At 52.2% G+C, this 21,936-nt stretch overlaps 1 protein-coding gene across 2 annotated transcripts in view; it reads right to left on the bottom strand.

The window, feature by feature from the left end:
* Positions 1–4,378, bottom strand: part of IGSF21 (immunoglobin superfamily member 21) — a 205,513-nt gene extending 201,135 nt beyond the window's left edge. Inside the window, exon 1 of one of the 2 annotated variants that reach the window (XM_059716216.1) lies at positions 3,896–4,378. In XM_059716216.1, coding sequence (XP_059572199.1) covers positions 3,896–3,962 — 67 coding nt within the window. In that variant the 5' untranslated portion in view covers positions 3,963–4,378. The remainder of the gene's footprint in view (positions 1–3,895) is intronic. The other variant, XM_014601646.3, reaches the window with a different exon arrangement.
* Between the last annotated feature and the right edge of the window lie 17,558 nt (positions 4,379–21,936).

Here is a 21,936-nt window from a genome sequence, read left to right as displayed (position 1 = left end):
CTTTAACACAAGCAAGCTCCAGCAGTGACCTGGTAGTCGGACAAGTTTTTGGAGCCCTTGACCCAAGTAAGCCAAGTGTACTCCACCCACGAGTTTCGGATCCTGAACACTCAGTCCCAACTTCACCACGCTCCCAACATGCATGGAAAATCATCAGCCTCATCAAACAGGAGAAGGGACAGAGAAAAAACTCGCTTGCCCATGCCTAATATACAATAGCAATGCCAAGGCTCCAAGGCCTAGGGATGCCACCCTCACCCTTCACCAATGCTGCTCTCAAGCATCTAACTTCTCTCCATAGGTCAGGGCCAAGAGGTTGAGGGGACGAACAGGCCAGGAACATGAGGAGCCTGGTCATGGAGAGCAGGTGCAGGTTGGCCCATCATGAAGACTGTCCGACAAAATTCAGGTAGTCCAGATATCTCACCGAACAAAACTACTGAATGGGGTGTGACAGCCGGCCCAGTGGATGAAAGGGACATCTCTACAAACTGCCTGCAGGTCCCATAACAAGATCCAGATATCTGCAGGTGCTATGAACACGTGGGTGCCAGAGCAGCCTCAGCTGGTCAGTACGTGTTGGCGAGTCCCTCCCTTGGGGAGCCCAGGATTTCTGCTCAGGTCTGTGGTTGGAGGTGTGCAAGTGGGGAAAGTCGGTCCGTTCGGTGGGGTTTCAGGAGTGGGGGAATGCAAGCTAGGGCCAGGCTGCCACTGTGCACAACAGGTCTCTTGGCAAGGTAGTGTGGCCTCTCCGCACACTCAGGAAAGGCTGCCCTCCTGTGCGTGATGGGTGCACCACTTCACTGCTAATAAAACCAGCCCATCCACCCAATTTTTATTTCCTGGCTCAACAGCAGCTCCTCCGCAGTGACCACGCTCCTCTGTATCCTCCGAGCAAAAAAAAGCTCATCTGCCACTGCCTAGGACTCCAAGCTCAGGGATATAAGCTCCAAGGACTGATTTGCCAAAGCCAGCTTGAATGTTGACTATCAAACATACTGAACTACTTGCAAACAAGCACCGAGCCAAGAATTATTCACAGAAGTTATAACAGACAAACAAACACTTTCTACCCTTTTATGGGCAGTTTGCAAACAGAAAGAAGAGAAAGCCAAAGAACAAGTTATCCTGTGTAAATTATTTCCCTGGATCCAGCTCGGACTTGATAAGCAAGACATCAGAGGGGAGGGAAGGGGAAAGAAACCAAAAAGCCCCTATGCTTAGCTTTATTCGTACAAACCGAGGTCAGGGCCTAGGTGCTGTACACACAATCACAGCAGGTCCCCAGTTAGACTGGATTCGAGTCCAAATAGGCAAGAAGGATGAAGGGGAGGGGAGCAAGGACTTGTTTTAGGTCATGGAGCAGATTCAGGTGAGAGACAGGATTAGAGCCCAAATCTCCTGGCTCCCAAACCAGCGCCAGGGGCACTGAACCATGCCACTTCCCAAAGCTCTGAAGGGGTTTTTTTCCCTGCTCATTGCTGTCTTTCAGAAAGGCCCAGAGATGGCCTCACTCTCTCTCACACGCTTTTCTGTTTTATTTTTCCACCTCGGGAACTGACAGCAGGATGCGATGAAGGACTGGAGCCCCCTTCTTTCCAGCACATAAACAAGGCTCCCTGCTGCAGCTGTCTACCAACAACCCAAAGGGAAAAAAAAAAGACAAGAAAAAAAAAAAGACCACAACTCCTCCATGCACTGGGGTCACCTTCCCCAGGAAGGAGAGTCCTGGACTGACATTTCTACTGAATCATATGGTGCCTGCTGGCAGGCACCATGGCTCCCAGCCATCCCCAACGAGCCTGGCTTGTCAAATTTATTACACTAAGGATGCTCTGTCTATGCCAAATCCTGGACCGAGCAAGTCGGACGCAAAAGAAAAGCAACGAGGTAGCTCTGTGCACGCAGCCGGCCCTCAATACCCTGCTGTTTCTCTGCAGTCAGGACACACGTCATTAGAAATAAAGATCTTTCTCGCAGGCGCTTTTAATATTATTTATATATATATTTTTTTGCTGTGGCAGCACCAGTAGCACCACTGGGAACTGGAACTCCTTTGTGCCGGGCGCTGTACAAACCTAGCAGCGATGGTCCCTGCCCCAAAGAGCTGACAAAGGAAGCATAAGGCAAGAGGCAACAGGTGGATACACATGGAAGGAGCGCAAGGAGAGCTGCCAGGCGCCGCTCACCAGCTGCCGAGCTCGGTCGAGTATTTCTTAGGAGTCGCAGCAAGAGGTGGGTCCAATAAGCAGACCGTTAATCCGGGGCTCAGAGGGGCAGGTTGCTATCAGAGCAAGGAGTTAAAATTCCCTGTGTGGCCTTGAGTGTCACTTAGTTTCTCCAAGCCTTTGTTTGAGCTGGAGGAGGGAGGAGGCACGACCAGAAAGCAGCATACTTTGGGCTGCTAGCTTGCTCCAAAGAGGGTCGCTGCAGGCAGCCTGCATTAGTGCAACCTTGGGGGCTGCTTGAGTTTATGCCAGGGACTGCTCCGGTCTGCAGCAGCCCCCGAAATCCAGGACTAGCAAAGGTGGGGAAACGTGGAGCCACCCTGAGCTGAGCCCCAGCGTACAACCACGACTCAGGCAGTGAAAAACCAGCCTCTTCCTCTCCCAGCTGGATGGGAGGCGAGCGCCTCACCCCAGTAACACTCCCATGCAGCTGCCTGCCGTGGAGAAATAAAGCACATAGACACAGCCACAATCCCTTCTTTTTGTCCCCGTGTTTTCAGGTGCTTTCTGAAGCCCTGATAAAGCACAGCTCGGGCTCTCCTAGGAGCAGCTAGGTTGCCATGCACTTTCCACTCCCCTCCCTCACATGCTGATTTAAGTCAGGCCACCTGAGCCCAGGTTGCAGGTGAAGTCAATTAAAGCAGGGAGAGCACTAGGGAAACACTCCTCCCGATGGGTCTGGGTCAGCCTGCAGACTAAAGCCTTGGAAAGGTCCAGTCTGTTACCCACAGAGTGAAAGAAGAGGGGAAGGAAAGGGGGGGAAATGCTGGGATGCAAGGAGAAAAAAAAAACTTAGCACTGATCCAATAGAAATGTGAGCCCTAAAATCTGGCCAAACACTCACCCCCACCCGCTCCTGGAACAAGGTGAGGTTACAGCAGAGCCCGAGGAGGCTGCCGACTGCTGACGGAGAAGAGCGAGAGAGGCCTTTTAAGGTCCGAGTGCATCTCTAGGTTGCCACAGATGTTCAAGCCTGGGGGGTAGGTCACAGCGAGGGGCCAGAAAGGAAGTTTAGCCACCACCAAGGGAGCAGAGCAAACGGGAACGGTGTTTCCCATCCCCTGCAGTCTCCCAGGCCAGTGGCCAGCATGTGGCTAGGCAGTGCTGGGCGACTAGAGAGCTCCTGCTACTCCTCCTCCCCTATGCATGCAGGGGTGGGCTGGGCGAGCACCGGGTCCCAGGTCGGTGCCCGCTCTGCTCTTGTGCAAACGCACCAAGCAGACCCCACATGCCTCTGGTTCAACTGGGAGCATACTGGTAAACCCCCACGCGGACACACACCTCCTGGGAAACGGCCCCAGACCTGCCAGGTAACAAAAGCAGCGCTCCTCCGCCCAGACACCCCAACCCTTGCACCTGCCTGCACCGCACCCAGGTGCTTTCGAGTCCGCCTGCCCCTTGCCAAGGTGGGGCAGGTCGCTGGAGGAGGTGAGGGCACTTCTTGGATGTGAAAAGCCCGGGTGGGGCTTGGCATGCAGGAGGGCTCCGGCCGGGGGAAGTTTCCTGCCCGAGAGGTGCCGCGGGACGGACTGCGCGCACCCGCGGGAGCCGCCAGCTCCGCCGGGTGCAGCCAGAGGGCGGCGCTGTTTGCTCGCGGGCTGCAAATACCCCCCCCCGGGGGCAAAGTTGCAAGGGGGGGGGGAAAGGAGGGGGTAGGCAGCACTCACCCAGCGCCACGTCCAGCAGGTCCCACAGCAGCAGCAGGCACAGGGGCAGGCGGCTCATGCTCCGCATCTTGGCCGCGGCCGGGGCACCTCCATGGGCTTCACACGCGCCCCAGCCCCGGGCAGGGCGGGCCGGGCATCGTGCCGGGGCCGGAGTTGGGACCAGCCCGCCCCGCCCCTGCCTCCCTGTGTCCCCGGCGGCTGGAGGGGGATGCTACGGACTTCCCCTTAATCCTCCGCGGGCTGCTGCGCTCTGGTCCTTTAAGCCGATTTCGTGCCGCAAAAAGGAGAGGGAGGGAGAGGCTGGGGGGGCAGATCCCCCCACCCCCGGCGGCTCTTAACCCTTCCCCGGCCGGTGGGAGCAGGCTGCCTGCCTCTGCCCGGCTCCCAGCACTTGCCGGGCAGGGGGAGGCTCGTGTCCGCCCGGCTTCAGCTTCTTTCCAGGAATGGCTTGGAAGGAGAAGCCGAGCCCCAGCCCCGCAGCGCCTCCCCCTTCGCGGGTGCTTTCCTCCAGTGGCGGAGGGGGAGGCTGCTCCCGAGCACGGCAGGGAGAGGGCAGGACTCCTGGGTCCCTCCCCAGCTGGGGGGAGGGAGCAAGGGATGCGTGCCCGGGTCTGGGAAAGCAGGGTGGGCGAGTGGGGACAGCCAGGGATGCATGTCCGGGTCTGGGAAACCGGGATGGGCAAGTGGGGACAGACAAGGGATGCATGCCCAGGTCTGGGAAAGGAGGTTTGGCGAGTGGGGACAGCCAGGGATGCATGCCCGAGTCTGGGAAAGCAGGGTGGGCGAGTGGGGACAGCCAGGGATGCATGCCCAGGTCTGGGAAAGGAGGTTTGGCGAGTGGGGACAGCCAGGGATGCATGCCCGAGTCTGGGAAAGCAGGGTGGGCGAGTGGGGACAGCCAAGGATGCATGCCTGAGTCTGGGAAAGCGGGATAGGCGAGTGGGGACAGCCAAGGGATGCATGCCTGGGTCTGGGAAAGCAGGGTGGGCGAGTGGGGACAGCCAAGGATGCATGCCTGAGTCTGGGAAAGCGGGATAGGCGAGTGGGGACAGCCAAGGGATGCATGCCTGGGTCTGGGAAAGCAGGGTGGGCGAGTGGGGACAGCCAGGGATGCATGCCCGAGCCTGGGAAACCAGGGTGGGCAAGTAGGAACAGCCAAGGGATGCATGCCCGGGTCTGGGAAAGCAGGATGGGCGAGTGGGGACAGCCAAGGGATGCATGCCCGGGTCTGGGAAACCAGGTTTGGCAAGTGGGGACAGCCAAGGGATGCATGCCCGGGTCTGGGAAAGCAGGATGGGCGAGTGGGGACAGCCAAGGGATGCATGCCCGGGTCTGGGAAAGCAGGATGGGCGAGTGGGGACAGCCAAGGGATGCATGCCCGGGTCTGGGAAAGCAGGGTGGACAAGTGGGGACAGCCAGGGATGCATGCCCGGGTCTGGGAAAGCAGGTTTGGCAAGTGGGGACAGCCAAGGGATGCATGTCCGGGTCTGGGAAGGCAGGGTGGGCAAGTGGGGACAGCCAGGGATGCATGCCCAGGTCTGGAAAAGCAGGGTGGGTGAGTGGGGACAGCCAGGGATGCATGCCTGAGTCTCAGAAAGCAGGATAGGCAAGTGGGGACAGCCAAGGGATGCATGTCCGGGTCTGGGAAAGCAGGTTTGGCAAGTGGGGACAGCCAGGGATGCATGCCCGAGTCTGGGAAAGCAGGGTGGACAAGTGGGGACAGCCAGGGATGCATGCCCGAGTCTAGGAAGGCAGGGTGGGCGAGTGGGGACAGGGAAGAGCTCCGTGACTATTGAAGGAGCCTAGTCTGGTTTTAACATGGGAGGATATTGGCTCTCTCAGGAGAGTTACAACAGGATGAGTTAGAATCATAGACAAGGAGGGTTGAAGGGAGCTCAGGAGGTCACATCTAGTCCAACCCCTGCTCCAAGCAGGACCAGCCCCAACTACATCATCCCAGCCAGGGCTTTGTCTAGCCAAGGACGGAGAGTCCACAGCCTGTTATAGCATGGGCAGGTACTCACTCTCCCAGGACTGATTTAATCCTGATGGTTCCCAGGTTAATTTTCTTGTGAAGCAGCCATTTTTACAATGGGAGAAAAAGCCTGAACCCTTGTGGTTTCTCCTGGAAGAGCAGTGATTCTCCCAGGGGAAGTGAGTCTCTGTACAAGGCCCTAGTCACAGCCGGGGTAGAAGAATGGGCCTCTTCCCTTCTGCTCTTGGCTGGAGGGGGGAGTAAGATACAGCGCACTGAAGAAGTAGGAACTAGAAAGCTGGAGTCTAGATACAGTCCCTAGTATCTAGCGCTTAAGAGTGGCAGGACTGGGGGCAAGGACTCCTGCATCCTGTTATTTTTATGCATATAGGAACGGAGCCCCTCCCCTCCCTCCCAACATTTTCACAAAGGCAAAACCTTTCATCAATTTTTCATTAGCTCCAAATATTATCATTCCAGATTGTTGCCTTTTTTTTTTTGTTGGTTTTCCAGGTGTTAGTTTTTCAGCAAAACCCCAAAGGGTTTAGTTGCAAATGAGACTTTTTGCGGGGAGGGGGGAGAAATGCTTTTTTGGTTGTTTTTGACAAAACTCAACTTTTCAATAAAAACTTTTCGTGTCATAAATTGTCTGGTTATTTTTTTGAATCTAGGCTCTAGGGCCACATACATATCCATCATTGGAAAGCTCTCACATATAATACACACATACAGGGTTTCTGGTTAATTAAAAATATCCTTCCTATTACATAGGAGTCGCTGGTTTTGCAATTAACCCATAGCCAGGTGGGCTTTGTCATCTGTTCATTATAGCCCCTCTCCTCACCAGCACCGGTAGGGATAAAACTCAGCTCTCATGATGAGGTAGCTTAGGAAACTTGCCGCCTAAGCCAGGAAGAGAAACCCGAAGTGCATTTGCAGTGTAGGCCCCAGGACACATGGAGTAGCAGTTCTGGTGCCAACCAGGGGAGGGCAGTGGTGCACATGCACCTGTAGCCTATCGCTGCAATATTAATTATAACTGGGCTTAAATCTGTTCTGTGGGAGGTGGCCCAATTAAGGGGATTTCCCAGTTAAATGGAATGGGTTGTGCAAAAAGCATATGCTTCAAGAATGTGAAGGTGGCGAGTGAAACTAGTGCCAGGAAAGGAGTTCTGCTTTAAATCAGCCCGTGTCCTTATCTGGCCCTGCCGTGTCTTCTCATCTCTGCCTCATAAAAGCCTGAGTTAAGATTCAAATAAGAAGCCTCAATAGCAATTTCATGGCTCTTCTCTCCCTGTCACCATCTGAGCATTAAAGCCCCGGGATCAAGGGGGTGCTTTAAATTTAACAGCTATAATATACACTTACTGCGCGCACGCTCTGTTTACCCTCCGTTGCAAAGTTTCTGCCGGAAGTCATCCGCACCGGGAGACTGCTCCTCTAGTCTTGCCTCTGCCACTGGCTTGCTGTGTGACCTTGGGCAAGTCCCACGCTGTTGCCACAGCTTCAAGCTTCAACTCTGTAACAAGATATAGAGAAAAATATAGGAAATGCCTTCTGCCTCCTGTCCCTGGCCATCACTAGCAAAGTGTAAGGAATCCTGCCATAGCAAATGTAGGATAATCTGCCTCCACATCCTGGCCTTGCCTAGAGATTGTCTTGAGTGCTTAATCTCACTTCCGCCATTTTTGGTGGCCTTGGCTATGCAAGTCACATATGCCAATGGCTGATCTCTCTCTACACCTTGCAAAGTACCCAACCCCGGGGGGCTAGGCTATGTCAGAGGGGTCCAGAGTCTAGTGCTCTGCAGCAAAGCTGCACTAACTTTTGTTAGTTTTTAGTTTGCCGTCGCATGTCCCTGCTCCTTGAGTGTTGAGATGGGAAGGAGGAGAAGCAACTCCCCATCTACCTTCCCTAGGGCATGAGTTACTGGGTAGCCTTTAATCCCAAGTTGTTCCATTTGATTTGAATTCAGCTGAAAATATGGTTTGAGTCAAACCTACCCAAAGGATTTCCAGACGCTCTTAATTCAAGTGAAGCTAAATTGACATAAGCCGGGGTTAAGTAGAGTAAAGAGTCTTCATACAGGGTTTTTTCCATTCGTTTCAAATCCCATCTTTGTTGGTACGACTGCAACTTGCACTAGAAGAGGCCTCCTTGCCAATGCAGGGGACAGGGGCCAAGGGGACTGACTTTGCATTTTGCTGCTTGGTGAGAGGGGCCTCAGAAGTGCATTCATCCTTCCCGCCCACCTGCAGACTCGCACACGCCTGTGCACTAATTCGGCCTACTCTGCCCTTGTCTTGGGAACACATGAGTGCTTCCAGAAGTGCCTTGTAAGATAGGGTGGAAAACCATTTGGAGTACTAATACCGCTATTACAAAATCTTGCAGGCTACGACTTGTATTTAAAATATGACACCCCACCCTGAGACCCCGCGCTGGCAGATATTACCGGGTCTAAGATCAATTAGTTCTTAAAATTCCTGACAATGAGATGGGTCCTCTGCCCTTTTTTTTTTCTCCAGTAAAAGCCTCAGTTACATTTTGCATAGGAATGAAGCAAAGGTTGTATGTTAATGAGGTCTAGTTTTATTTGATCATGGACTTGGTCATGGCAGAGGACCTACAGCGCTGAGACACCGGCGTAGCCTTTCGGTCACAAGGAACTGTATTGATGCGAGGATTAGGGACAAAGTGCAGGATGAAATTAATAACAGTGAACTGAAGATTTAGTCTCTGAACTAGCTCCTTGAAACAAATGAGCTGTTGAGAGGCTGTAAGGACCAATGGTTAGGGTGCTACCTGTGCTATTGGGCGGGCATGGGTCGAAGAAGTGCCTCTGCTACAGACTCCTTGGGTGACCTCAAAGCAAGTCCCTTCACCCTCCTGAGTCTCACTTTCCCATCCCTACAATGGAGATAACAGTGCCTAGGGGGGTTGTCAGCACACATCCATCAAAAACGACTAAAGTATTTTAGTTGGGCTTCGGATGCAGCAGAAATATAATCTTATAGGGTCGCATCCAACGCAGACAGTGGCCATTCGCTACCATCAAACGTTTTCACAGATGGGTACGAGGGTTGGGAAAGGGACTCGTTTGCCTCCGACAGAACTTGCAACTTGGATGCTGACGAAGTTATCATCAGGAAAAGATTGAGCGTTAACCGCAACCAGGGCTGGCTCCAGAGTGCGTTCCTCCTAGCTAGTGAAGCTGTGGGTCCAAACATCCCTATACTCTGAGGGTCTGAATCAGGCCTGTTTCTGAATGACTATGAAGGGTTTGAGGCTGTGCAAGAGGTCCAGCTCCATCTAGCTCAGTGTCCTGTAGCGCCCATAGCAGTGATCCCCTCCAAGAAGCCAAAAATGTCAAAACGCCTTTCAATGTTCAGCACTCGTAGCGCCGAAACAAGCAAAACTCCTTTGTGATCCCACAGCAAACCGCCAGCTCTTCTCCTTGCTCTCCTGGAGCTTGAGGTCTGCAGGCTTCAGACTCCAGCCCAAATCCAGACCTGACCTTCTCTTGTCATGGAAAGGAAACCAGCCAACGGTCACGGATACATTGGCCATTGGCTCTACAAGTCCAGAAGTTGGATGCAATGCAGGGATCATCTCTCATCCTTCACCTTGTTCCTTTGTTCCCTCCTCTAGCTCCTGATTTGGGGCAAGGTGTGGGCTCCTCTGGTATATGCTGTATGCCTCTCCGCTCCTTCGCCATCAACCGGTGCCCAATTTGCCCATCGTTACATGTGTATTCTCTCCAGCCAGCTTGGTTTTTTATCTCTCTGGGAGACACAAGCGCTCACATAGCTATCACTGATCAGCAGAAGTTATATCTCAAATACACCTTGATGGATAAATGGACACTTGGAACAGACTCGCTTACCCCTTTCTTTCCTTGCTTGCTTGTTTTTCCTTCTGTCCGTTCTCATGCTCTTGTTCCCTCGCTCCTTTAAAAGCAAAGGCCCCATGACAAGGGGATGGCAAAATCTCCAGCTGGTAAAAATCTCTCTGGAACCAGCTTCGAATTAGAGATGCAAAAGGGAAGGCTTCACCCTGGGAAAGTCACGTTGTCCTTTAAAGGAATGCAAATGTGCCAGCTTGCTCGGGAACGGGCAGACGTTATTAATGCTTTTATGATTTCAGAGGAATCGGCCTGATAAACAAGTCGTCTTGATATCATTATTTAAAGGTCCGGTGACACGCTTTACACGCAGAGTGAGGGATGGGGAACAGAGCATCGTGCAAACACACACGCGTGCATGGGAAAATGAGCGAGGAGCATTTCTGCTCCCCGTCAAGGGGGAGCAAGATGGAGGTGCAACAGGGGCTGCAAAGTTCCTTGGAGGAAGTGTGTTGCTGTTTGGGGATCCTCTGTCTCTTGCCTTTTCTATACTTTTTCTATGCAATGCAGAAAGCTCAGATATATTTATTAATAGGAGAAAGAGAGGTAGTTTCCGATGTCTGCACTTCCACGGACTCCATTGCGCCAGCAAAGAAGTTGGCTCCAGATGTGCAGGGCTGGCACTGCATAGAGCAACCATTCTTGTTTGGGAGCTATCACACAGCCAACATCCAGATGCATCTCCCCTAGCCCTGATGAGGGAATGACCAGGACACATGCTCCCTGCTCATGGGTAGCCTCCAAGGGAGATGTTCTCTTCAGAAAACCCATCAGGTTAAAGTCCAGCCTGGCCTGCTGTTATGCTGTGAAGAAGCAGGCAGGCCAGCCGGCAGTGCGGGAGTTAATAAGAAGGCAGCCACCACTTGCAAAAGCCTTATTAGCAAAGAAGGGAGACCACCTTTAGTCTCAGCTATTTTGATTTCTAGCAATTGTCTCGGCCCCTTTCATCCCTGAACCAGAAGGCAGAGAGAGTGCCGCTCATCTCCCCTCTTCCCCGGCTCTCAGCTCTGGTGCCACCTGGATTCCCAGCTCCCCCCTTTTATCAGCTTTATGGCCAGCCTAGCATCAAAGCAGCATTATTCACAGAAATGTAGGCCTGGAAGGGGCCTTGTGAGATTGCCAGACAGTAAGGAGGGCAGCTTCTCTAGTTCAGAAAGGGATTTCCTTCCCTTGCATCCAGGAGCTGCAGCTGGTACTGCAGAAGACACCTCTCCCGAGGAGAGGGGTGGGTTGACAGCAGAGGCACCCATGGGGTTTGCATTGACCCCAGCCCACTCTGCATTTAGGCTTCCTGGGGATCCTAGTGCTTTCCCAGTGAGTCCAAAAGCTCCCCAGGCTGCTCAGTGGGGAAGCTGCAGATTGCAAAGGGGAAAGGGAGCTCCGCCAAGCCCATACCAAGGACGAGAGGGAGCCATGGGGAAGCACTGCCTAGCCCATCCAGAGCAAGCATGGGACGTTTTTTCTCTGGTTACAGTTACCTGACAGGTGAGAGCATCATGCCTGCATCCAGCTCTCGAGACTGAAAGCACGTGGCTAGCTGGTGATGCCTGCCCGGAGCGAGGGTTGTGCTCGCCCAGAGCAAAGATATTAGGGCTGGGTTGTGAATCCAGTGCCAACAGTGTGGGGGTGGGATTGGGGGCTACTCCGCTCCACAGCTGCAGCAAAGTGTCCTCCTGTCTCCCACGCTGCTGGTACTAGGCTGAGAGGGGTCGGTCTGGTCCTGGAACAGCCTGCGCTGGGGGCTGGAGTACAGCTGTTCGACACTGGATGTCAGGAAATCTGCTTTCAGTGAAAGCCAGGCCTGGTTCCCTGTCGAAAAAGACTTGATATCAAGGGGGTGGGCACAGGGGCAGGGAGGGAGGGAGGTTTCCACTGGAATAAAAAGATCTCTTTCTAAGGAGAACGTCCCTCTTGCGAACTGTCTGTTGTCTGGGAATATCTGAAATACAGATGGGTCCAAGGAAGCTACATTTTTTGGCTGCACCTCCGCGCTTGCAAGCCCAAGGCAGATTAATTTGTAACGACGGCATTAATCTCTGAAATAAAAAAAAATAAAAATAAACAGCCCCTTAGATAAGGGGGGAAATGCTCTGGAGAGTCATTCCCGAAACAAGCCAATATCTCATGGTTTGTGATGCTGAGATATGAGCCGCGGCGTAGACGGGGAGCTGGCAACGAGGCTGACGGTGGCGAGCCCGTGTCGGCTGTGTACCCGGCTTTTCACACTTCACGGGGAATGGGCTGCTAAATTCGCAGCAAATAGTGGCTCAGGAGGGAGCTGAATGTGCCTCTGCCCGACGAACTGGCTCTGCTGTAAAGCTGAGTTCAGCAAATATGAGAGAACAACTGTAAATCCATTGTGACAGGAAAACAGACCATCTTTGACCCAAATGGCACAGTCAGCCTTTGTAGAAGGCATCCCAAGATGTCCCAGAGGCCTTCTTGCTCCCTCTTTAGTGCTTCACAGTGAACTTCTGTCCTCGTCGTTCACTACTCATTCTCTGCCTGGCTTCCCGATTAAATAGAAATAATGCTTCAGATTGTGCTCATTTAGCTGGTTCGCTAGGCTCGGAAATGCACCAGTCCATGGGATGCGATGCATGGGATGCTGCATTGATTAGGATGGGATGTGTAGAAAAACATCCCCGGCACATGGGATGGGCTGCATGGGATGCTGCAATGATTAGGATGGGATGTGTAGAAAAACATCCCCGGCACATGGGATGGGCTGCACGGGATGCTGCAATGATTAGGATAGGACATGTAGAAAAACATCCCCGGCACATGGGATGGGCTGCATGGGATGCTGCAATGATTAGGATGGGATGTGTAGAAAAACATCCTTGGCACACTGAGCTGGATGTGTAAAGAGAAGGGGCAAGATTTCAATCACTGGAACCAGCATTCGACTGGCTCACCGAGGTTCCCAGCACTCCTCTTGCAGAAAGGACCACAGGATCTTTAGCAACCCAAAAAAGCCAAGAACTTGGGTTTAGCATGGTCTGAAAGACAGCCCCTCGCCTTGCCGCAGAGCAGGTGCCCTACCCCCGTGTCCCGAATAAAGGGGAAGCGTGCCATGTACTGAATCCTAAAAACTACTGCCTACACAGCTCCCTTTCCAAGCACCTCTCCAGACCTAACCCTGTTTGCCTTCCGAGGTTTGTCTCAGGGGAACTAGGGAGTGCTCTTTACCGAGAGCAGCAGTCATGGAAACAGGGCTGGCCTTTGTCTGGAAGAGAGCAGGGAACCAGCAGTGGAGCCAGCAGGACAAAGGGGGAATCTCAGCTTCACACCGTGCAATGAAAGCACTGAAGACTGGTGAAGCAAGAGGGGAAAACTCATGGCTGAAGCCTCCAGCGTCTCCGTCTCCTTCTCAGTCCATGCTGTGGATCTTTGTCCTAATGCTTCTCAAACTGCAGTCGGCAAACACAGAAATATATTGAGAACCGACACATGGGTGGCCAAGGGGCTGGGCCCACTCCAAAGTCTCTGCCTGCAGATTATAAACCCTTGATTTTTCCACGTTCTTGGCTCTACTGTTGTGTCTCCCTCCAGTGCCTAACCTCAAACAGAGAGCTAGGAAATGAACCTCGATTTCCCAAGTCCTGGTCCCGAGCTGCTGCCACCTCCCCATTATCAATCCTACACCTCAGTGAGTTTTGATGCATCTTCGGCGTCTCCTTGTAAATGCATGATGTAGCCCTTGTATTCTGCCCTTTCACTGGGAAAATCTACACAAAGGAGAAAACCAATTACACGACAGCGCTCTGCAGTGCAGAGGAGAAGTTTGCAATGTGTGTTTTGTCCCGAAACATTTAAAAAGAATTGGTTGTTTTCCTGCGGCAAAATATCTTTGACAGCCTCCAGAGTCACTGGTTCAACACAAGAACATCCAGAAAGAAATGTGCATGACATCAACCAAATTCCCAGACATTAAAAGAGACAGTAAGTGATGTAAATTGTTGGGTAAAAATATTGCTGTTTGTATTAGGTGTCTGCCTTCATTGCTTTTTGCTTGGTTTTTAATTTTGTGTGAATTTAGTGGCTGGTGAAAGGTGCTGGATTGACAGCCCTGGAAACTGGAGTCTCCCATAAAGCCACAGAACGAGCACAGCACAGATTGGAGCAATTCAAACCACTGTCATGCTGACACCCAGCGATGTGCTTTGATTCATGACCAGGAGTGATCTCTTCCAGGGCCGAGCAAAGCTTGTGGGTCAAGTTTTTTCTGGTCAATGGGAACAGCTGAGTGCTCAGGGCTTAATTCAGGGCTGAGTGCTCCAAGGCTTAGTTTGTTTGAAAACTTGGTGTGTGTAAACACAGATGCGCCACTCCAAAATCAACAAGTTTAAATTTTATGAACCTATTTAACTGAATGAGGATTAAAAACCATGGTATGTACAGATGCCCCAGTACTGTTGCAATTCCAGCCGCTTAATTAGGTGCCCAGTAATAGATGCCCAGTAATTAGAGGCCTCTCTCTCTGTTTTAGCAAAGAGTAAATTCACTGGAAAAAACCATGTTCTTGGTCATCCTGCAACGACCTGTGAATTCAACCCACATCAACTGAGTGGTTTCAGCTGGGGGGAAAAATATAATTCAAGACTGGATTCACATAGCTGTCAGATGAGGGGACATTATTATTCTGCTTTAATCTAACAGCGTGTGAGCTAGACCACTCATTCACTCACCCCTGTGCCTCCGCAAAGCAGAGCCCCTGCTTCGCAGGAACACAAGTCTCTAGGGGAATCTGAAGTGGGTCTCTTGGTCCCTTTGAAGCTCTTCAGCTTTGTACAAGAAGCAGTCAGTGAGACAAAGCGCAAGACAGTTGGGGGCCAAATAAAAACACACTTTAAACATGTTTTTCCTACACAAGAAAAGCCATGCACTTCTAATTTTGGTTCAATCTGTACAGGCTCTTGAAGGACGTGGGCAAATCTGTATAAGGGATTTTGACGCCTGGAGTTCATCTATTTGTGGGGGAGTTCAATTTTTAGCCTACGTCTTTCTGGCCCATTTAGTCTCTCGCTGCTGAGGGCACTGATAACAGTACAAACTTAATGATGTCTCCTTGTCTACTGATAACTAGACCGAAGCCATTGAGAGGGCCTCTTCTGCTGGTGACTCGGCGTGCTGGGAAACGAATGCCCCCACATATTACACAATGGCTGTTATCAGCTCAAGGGTCCTAGAAATAGGAGCCTTGCTCTCAGGGTTGACATAACGCAGCTTGCTCTCCATATTTTTGCTCTTTCTTGGTCCAGTCCTAGCCTGGCTCACACCACTAAAGGTCTTGTGTCCATGTAGAAGGGATTCAGACACTGGTTATGGTCTGGCCTCCATGGGGCCCTGGATAATGGGGGTTTGCTAATAGCTGCCCCTTTCTAGTACCTGGGACTTGGACCCAAATCTGTAAACCTGCATCTTCAGCAGGCCTTTGTGCTCCCCCCTGAAATGAAGGATGCATCTCCCGGTCTCCTATCTTATGGTCCTGGTTCCAGCCAAAGTCGCCCCAGAACCGAGATGGAGGCCAACTTCCAAAGCTCAATACCATTAAAAGGAGTCTTTCCATGGACTCTGACATGCCAAAATGTCCAATGAATTACCGCCCGGGTCCTTCAGCTCCCCACATCCCTGTAGAGAGTAAAACGTGTAGAAGTGCATAGCGGGGCAGTAGCGCGAGGTGGAACGGATGTGCCTTGCGGTGTGCTGTCTGCAGAGAGGAGCAGCGAGCAGCAGCATTGCATTGTGGTTTCTCCTTGACCGCAGATGGAAACCAGCCTGTAAAGGACGCTAACCACATGCAGGCAAGCTTTAAGCAGTGGATGTCATCAACCCACCAGCCCCCGAGCTCTTCTGCACGGGAGCAGCATGGCACTGCCACGTACTCCCGTTTCACCGCAGCCTCTAGACTCTTAGTATTGTGTTTGCAGTAGCTCCATGCAGTGCGTAGAGGAACAAGCTGTTTGGTGGCTCACGTGTCCTGAACCTAGCAGGTTATTTGCTATGTATGTGCAGTTTTCCTTGTTGATAGGGATTGACTATAGGCTCACCACCCACTCCCGGCAAAGAACAGAGCTCAGTCCTTCAGGGATGTCCGTGGGTCCCCACTTGAGGGTGATGGAGCAGCCCTTTTGGGGTGTGGTTCTCCTCCTCCTCCACCACTGGCACAACTGTACCACTAGCTGCACCTGGTTTTCACACGCAACCCCAGTCCAGCGTGCTAGACTCGATGCCGTGCTCGGGCTCGTTGAGGGCTTTCCAAAAACAGACCCCCATCTTTGCAGGGGTTTGAGCACCGCTGGGCTGTTTGACCCCGGTTTGATACAAAAGAGGATGTCATCCCACTGAAAGGAGCCGAAGTTTCTCGGCTTCTCTCTTCTGACCTTTTCCGAAGAAGCCTGTGTACTAATTAGCAGAGTAATAATGTGGCAAGGATACGATTCCTCATTAGCTTTTGAGAGATTCCCAGCTACATGACTGATATGCATCTACAAGAAAATTAACTTCAGCACGAGGGCTCCATAATCAAGATTAATGAGGAAGCAGACGGAGAGCAGCGGCAGCACACAGCTTCACTTTGCTCTTTGTCTGTCTCCCCCATGCCCTTCGTGGAGAGTTAAGCAGCTCCCAAAATGGGGCCTTCTCAGAGCTGCTCCTCGTAAGAAAAAGATAATACTCATTATAGCTTCTTAGTCTGTAGGGGATAGCTCTAGGTCACTGGTTCAAACCCATCTTAAGTCTGCAAAGGACATAACACTTGTTCCCAAATAGAGGCCCTATGTGAAAGGAGTTTGGGAACTCAGCTGGTTTCCAACAAATGAGTTTCTCTGCACTGCACATTGCCTGCTTGCTGGTAATTTTGCAGATGAGGAACTTTGCACAGGGATAATGAGCTACCAGATCACCCTCTTGAGTGTGGTCCATCCAGATTCAAGATGGAGTTGGCGAGGGATTTGCAGAACTGGACACTGGGACTACCCTTGTTGCTGTTGTCCAGCGATCGTCCATCTGCCGGGCTCCCTCTCCAGCATCTTCCACCTCCAGCGTGCATCCATCTCCACATCGCAGCCCACGGTGATCTTTGGTATCTGATTTTTCCCCACTTGGGTTCATGCCGCCCAGACCACAGCGCAGCCAAAACCAGTGAGCTGCTTGGCTTCGAGGCATACGGTTGCCCTCCCTAGGACAGGCCTCACCAGGCGGCTTGGATGGCGTTGCAATGAGGATCAGCAATGCTGTGTGCTGCCCGAGGGGGATGCGTACCTTAAAGAAGGAGCTGAATGAGGTCCACAAAAGTCTTCGTTCACCTGGGAGAAGCCAGGTGTGGGACAAGGACTCGGGTCCCTGGTATCTGAAGGAGGAGATTGCCACCGAGCGGCACGATATAAAGGAGTGTAGAGGACCGGGGGGAGATGCTCCTAGCATGCTTCATGACAGCGTTGTCTAGTGGGTAGAGGCAGAGTCCAGGCATCTCTTCCTACCTCTACTGCTCATTTGCTGTGCAGCCTTCAGCACGTCTGTCTCTGCCCAACCTTTGCTCCTCACCCTCTATTAAAGACGAAGCGATGTGGGGAAGGGGTTGTGTCTTGCCAGGGGCATGGACAGCGCCTGCCCGTGCTTGGTGGCCGCAGGCACCGCTGTAATACAAGGGAAGACACGTTTCCCACAATCCTTTGCAACAGACTGGCCCTCTCCCCATTTGCAAACCTCAGGGGGTAGGTTTTGAGTCAGGCAGCTCAACACACGTGAAGGAAACTGAGAAGCAATTCCCTTCCCCGTGTGCAGGCTTCGGTGAAGTCACTTTCCGTTATTGAAGATGCAGCACTACGGGGTAATTAGCCACAGATAATTCCCATTAGCATTAATGGGGATTTATCCTTGGCTAATTACCCCATGTGCCATCCTGTAAAACGCATGCTGCAATGTGCCTGCCTACCAGCCCCGCGTCGTTCCCAAAGCCCCACGCCGCTCCCGGTGAAGTCCCAATGGCGAGAGCTGACATAAACCACGATGGTTTGTCCTTCCCGATCCTCCCCCTCCGCCTGAGGACACCCCAGCCCGTAGCAAACGCCAGTGAATGGGAACACCCTGCTCCTCGGTGCGGTGAGGGCTGTCTGCATTTTACACAAGGGGAAACTGAGTCACAGACAGCGGAAGTAGCTCTGGCAAGGTCATGCGGGGAGCGGGCAGCTGAGCTAGGAAGAGAGCTGTCCTTCCAGGGCAGGAAAGACCCATGCTTGCTTTCTGCCCAGCTTTGTTAAGGTTCGTTAAGGCCTAAACAAGTGAACCCGAGCTGACTTCTGGACTCGATGTGAGCGGTGCTGTGAATTGGGTGAAGCACGACGGCATCTTAGGGGCAACCGAGCAGGGCAAGTGCTGACACCCGGCCACCAAGTCGCCCCCCTAGTCTAGATTAGTTTGGCGCAGGACCCCTTGTGTCCAATGCCAGCTGTGGCCTTGATCCCTAACCCGTGGCTCCCTTAGCAAATGACTTCTCAACCACGTCCACGGCAGCAGAACATCACATCACAGATGAAGTCAAAGCAAGCCTTCAAAGCCACGTGGCAAAAAGGGGATCCTGGATGGATATTTCCTAAGCCCAGCTGCAAGGGGTGGGGGTTGGGGGGGGGAAGCGCTTGCTTCAGCAATCCTGAAAACCTGTCCCCGGAGGAACACTCGTGAGTCATTTCAGCCCCAAACACGATGTAGCAGAAAGATGCCGTTGACTTTGGAGGGAGCTGAACAGAGATCATCAGGCACGATACCGCTGCGAAGCGTGAGGACTCTGCAGATACGATCACAGTATAAAAGCCTTGATAGATGGAACGTTTCCCCGATTCCATCTGCCTCCAAAATAATCCACCCCTCCTGCAGAGAGACAAGAAAAGCCCGGCGACAAGAGCCGACACTTGGTCGGATCTGCATTGCGCGCTGTGCTACAGAGAAGGCAGCCGTGACAGTAGCGAGGAGGAGATAATGCCTGAGAGCAAGAGTGGGAGGAAGGCACCTGAACCCAGTACCCCAGCCCCTTGTCTTCATAGAAGACCATCCATCTCCTTCCATGGACACGCTGTTCCCTTCGTGTAGCAATGCCTCTTCCTCTAAGCTCTGTGCGAGCAAAAAGTGCCGGGAAACAGGCAGCGAGCGAGACGAGACAAAGGCAGCAAGAGGAGAGGCAGCCACGCCAGGCCTCTTGCGTTATCCTCTCTTTGTGGGCATTCAAGAGCTGGCTCATACCGGTCTTATCTCCCTGCCTTGCTGGGCTGCTTCCCAATACTCTCCCTACACCCAACCTGCAAGGGCTCGGCGTTGTGCACGTGTGGGGCTAGTTTGCCTTTCGGCTGCCTTTTGCATCATCCCTGCAGAAGGGGAGAGGCCAGACATCATCCCTGCCTGACATCTGGGGGCAAACTGAGGTTCAGAGTAGCAAAGTGACTTGCCCGAGGCCATACAGTAGGTCTGTGGCAGAAGCAGGAAGAGAATCTAGGGGAAAGGGTGGTTTACTAGTTAGGGGATTTGTCTGGGCCATAAGAGACCTATTCATTTCCTATTCTGACACAGGCATTTTGCTGGATCTCATGATCTGTTCCTTGTTTCCTGCCTACAAAATGGGGATTACAGACCTGTCCTGCTTCCCAGCCATGCTATGAGGGTAAGTACATTAAAAAGACTGGAAGAAATGCAGGTGAGACTGGAAGGAAGGCCAGACAAGTACCTACGACTGATACAAGCCATGCCTCCGGGTAGCAGGTACAGACTACCAGAAACTTTACCGTAATTATACGGAAAATCCTCCTTATGGAAAAACATCGTATAGCACTCCGTAGGGAGGAAGCTAGGCAGGTCCTAGCTTGACATTAAACAAGATTCTGCGCGTACCAATCTAACCAGTTTGGGAATGTAACAGAAATATCAGACGTTTCCATGGGCCCTTTAAAAAATATTAACCCCTCTATGGACTTCTGCACTAGGGACAGGATTCTTTATTAATTCTGCAAGCCACTTATTTTTTTAACGGCAGATCAGTGGATTTGGTGTACCTGGATTTTAGCAAGGTTTTGGATACGGTCTCCCCACATCATTGTAGCAGGCAAGCTAAGGAAGTACATGTTGGATGACCGGACTGTAAGGTAGACAGAAAACTGGCTGGAGCATCAGGCTCAGGGGGTAGTGATCGATGGCTTGATGTCTAGTTGGCAGCTAGTATCAAGAGGTCAGGCCGGGGGCTGGATTTGTTCAATGTCTCCATCAATGACCTGGAAGATGGGATGGGGTGCACCCTCAGCAAGTTTGCAGAGGACGCCAAGCTGTGGGGAGCAGTAGATATGCTGGAGGGTAAGGCTAGGATTCAGAGAGACCGCGACAAATTGGAGGACTGGGCCAAAAAGTATCCCATGAGGTTCAACAAGGACAAGTGCAACGTCCTGCACTGGGGATGGAGCAATCCCCTGCACCAGGACAGGCTGGGGGGGGACTGGCTGGGCAGCAGCTGTGCAGAAAAGGACCTGGGGGTGACAGGGGACAGCACGCTGAACAGGAGCAGCAGTGTGCCCTTGGTGCCAAGAAGACTAATGGCATCCTGGGCTGCATCAGTAGGTGCATTGCCAGCAGATCGAGGGAAGTGATTTATCCCCTCTGTTCAACACTGGCAAGGCCACATCTGGAGTCCTGTGTTCAGTTTTGGCCCCCCACTGCAGAAAGGACGTGGAGATATTGGAGAGAGTCCAGCGGAGGGCAACAAAAATGGTTCAGGGGCTAGGGGACAGGACTGGTGAGGAGAGGCTGAGGGACCTGGGCTTATTAGTTTAGAGAAGTGAAGACTGAGGGGGATTTAATAGCAGCCTTCAAGTCCCTGAAGGGGCGTTCGAAAGAAGACGGAGCTGGACTGGTCTCAGTGGGGGCAGGTGACAGGACAAGGAGCAATGGGCACAAGCTGCAGCAAGGGAAGCTGAGGTTGGATATTAAGGAAAATTTTCTCACTAGGCAGGTGGTGAAGCACTGGAATGGCTCACCCAGAGAGGTGGTGGACTCCCCATCCTTGCAGGTTTTGAAGACCCGGCTAGACAAAGCCTTGGCTGGGATGATGTAGTTGGGGCTGGTCCTGCTTGGAGCAGAGGGCTGGACTAGAGGTGACCTTCTGAGCTCCCTTCCCACCCTCATTTTCTAGGATCCTATCTGCACAGGATTTTTCCACGAGAAATACTGCTGAACCAGCAAGGCTCTCCCACCGGAAGTGTACTCGCTGTTTCTGAGACAGCTCTCACTGGCCACCCAGAGCCCGTCCGAGGAGGGGGAGCAAGTTAAGCTGTTGTTTTGCTATTTTATAATGTCATGAAATGCTCAGAAAGGCATGCAACTGGTTAAAGAAGGTCCCACTAGCACTGGCTACACAGAGATACATATATTTAATATATATAATATATATGCAATGTAATAATATTATAGATATAGATATCAATATCGATATAATACCCCCCCTATTTTCACAGCTGAAATTATTTGCTGAATTCTGCCTGAGTTTGCAGACAGCTCTGGCTGTGTTGAATGCTGTTGGGTAGAGCAAAGCACGCCCCATCGGCAGGATGCATCGAGACTTGAGTCCTAGGCTGTCGGCATTCACCTGTCGGCCACCCTCACCCTCACATTACCAGTGTGCACACCTGCCTGCTTTTGGCGGTGGCTCCATGCATCATCTGAACCGCAGGACTGCAGAAAGCACTTGCTCCTGAACGGACGGCGGCAGGTGGATAAAGGCAGGAGAGTGTCTGCATGGGCCACAGATAAGTGGCTGGGCAGACACAGAGGTGGTTTAGCTCTGCCAGCCAAGTGGAGGGTTTTGGAGCTACAAAGACCTTTGGGTGCGAACAGTCTCAAAGTTTTGCCAGGGTAAGAGAGTTCTGCCAGCAACATTTTTAAGTGCAGACAAACTCTTGGCAATGGGGAACGGAAGAAAGCGAGGAATATATAAATATATGGATTACATGAATCAATAGACCTCTCCCAGTGCTGACTTGAGTGAGAGAAAAAGAGAACTGCCTGACATAAGATGGAGAGGGAGAGAGACAGAAGGGAGAGGATGGGAAACAAGAAAACAACCCTGATCAAGTCCGGCTCTGAGACTAGTCCGGGAAGGGACTCTGGAGGAGCCCGACCAGAGTG

Source organism: Alligator mississippiensis, chromosome 13 (assembly GCF_030867095.1).
Source record: "Alligator mississippiensis isolate rAllMis1 chromosome 13, rAllMis1, whole genome shotgun sequence".
Classification (NCBI taxonomy): Eukaryota; Metazoa; Chordata; order Crocodylia; family Alligatoridae; genus Alligator; species Alligator mississippiensis.
This window is presented reverse-complemented; position numbering and strand designations above follow the sequence as displayed.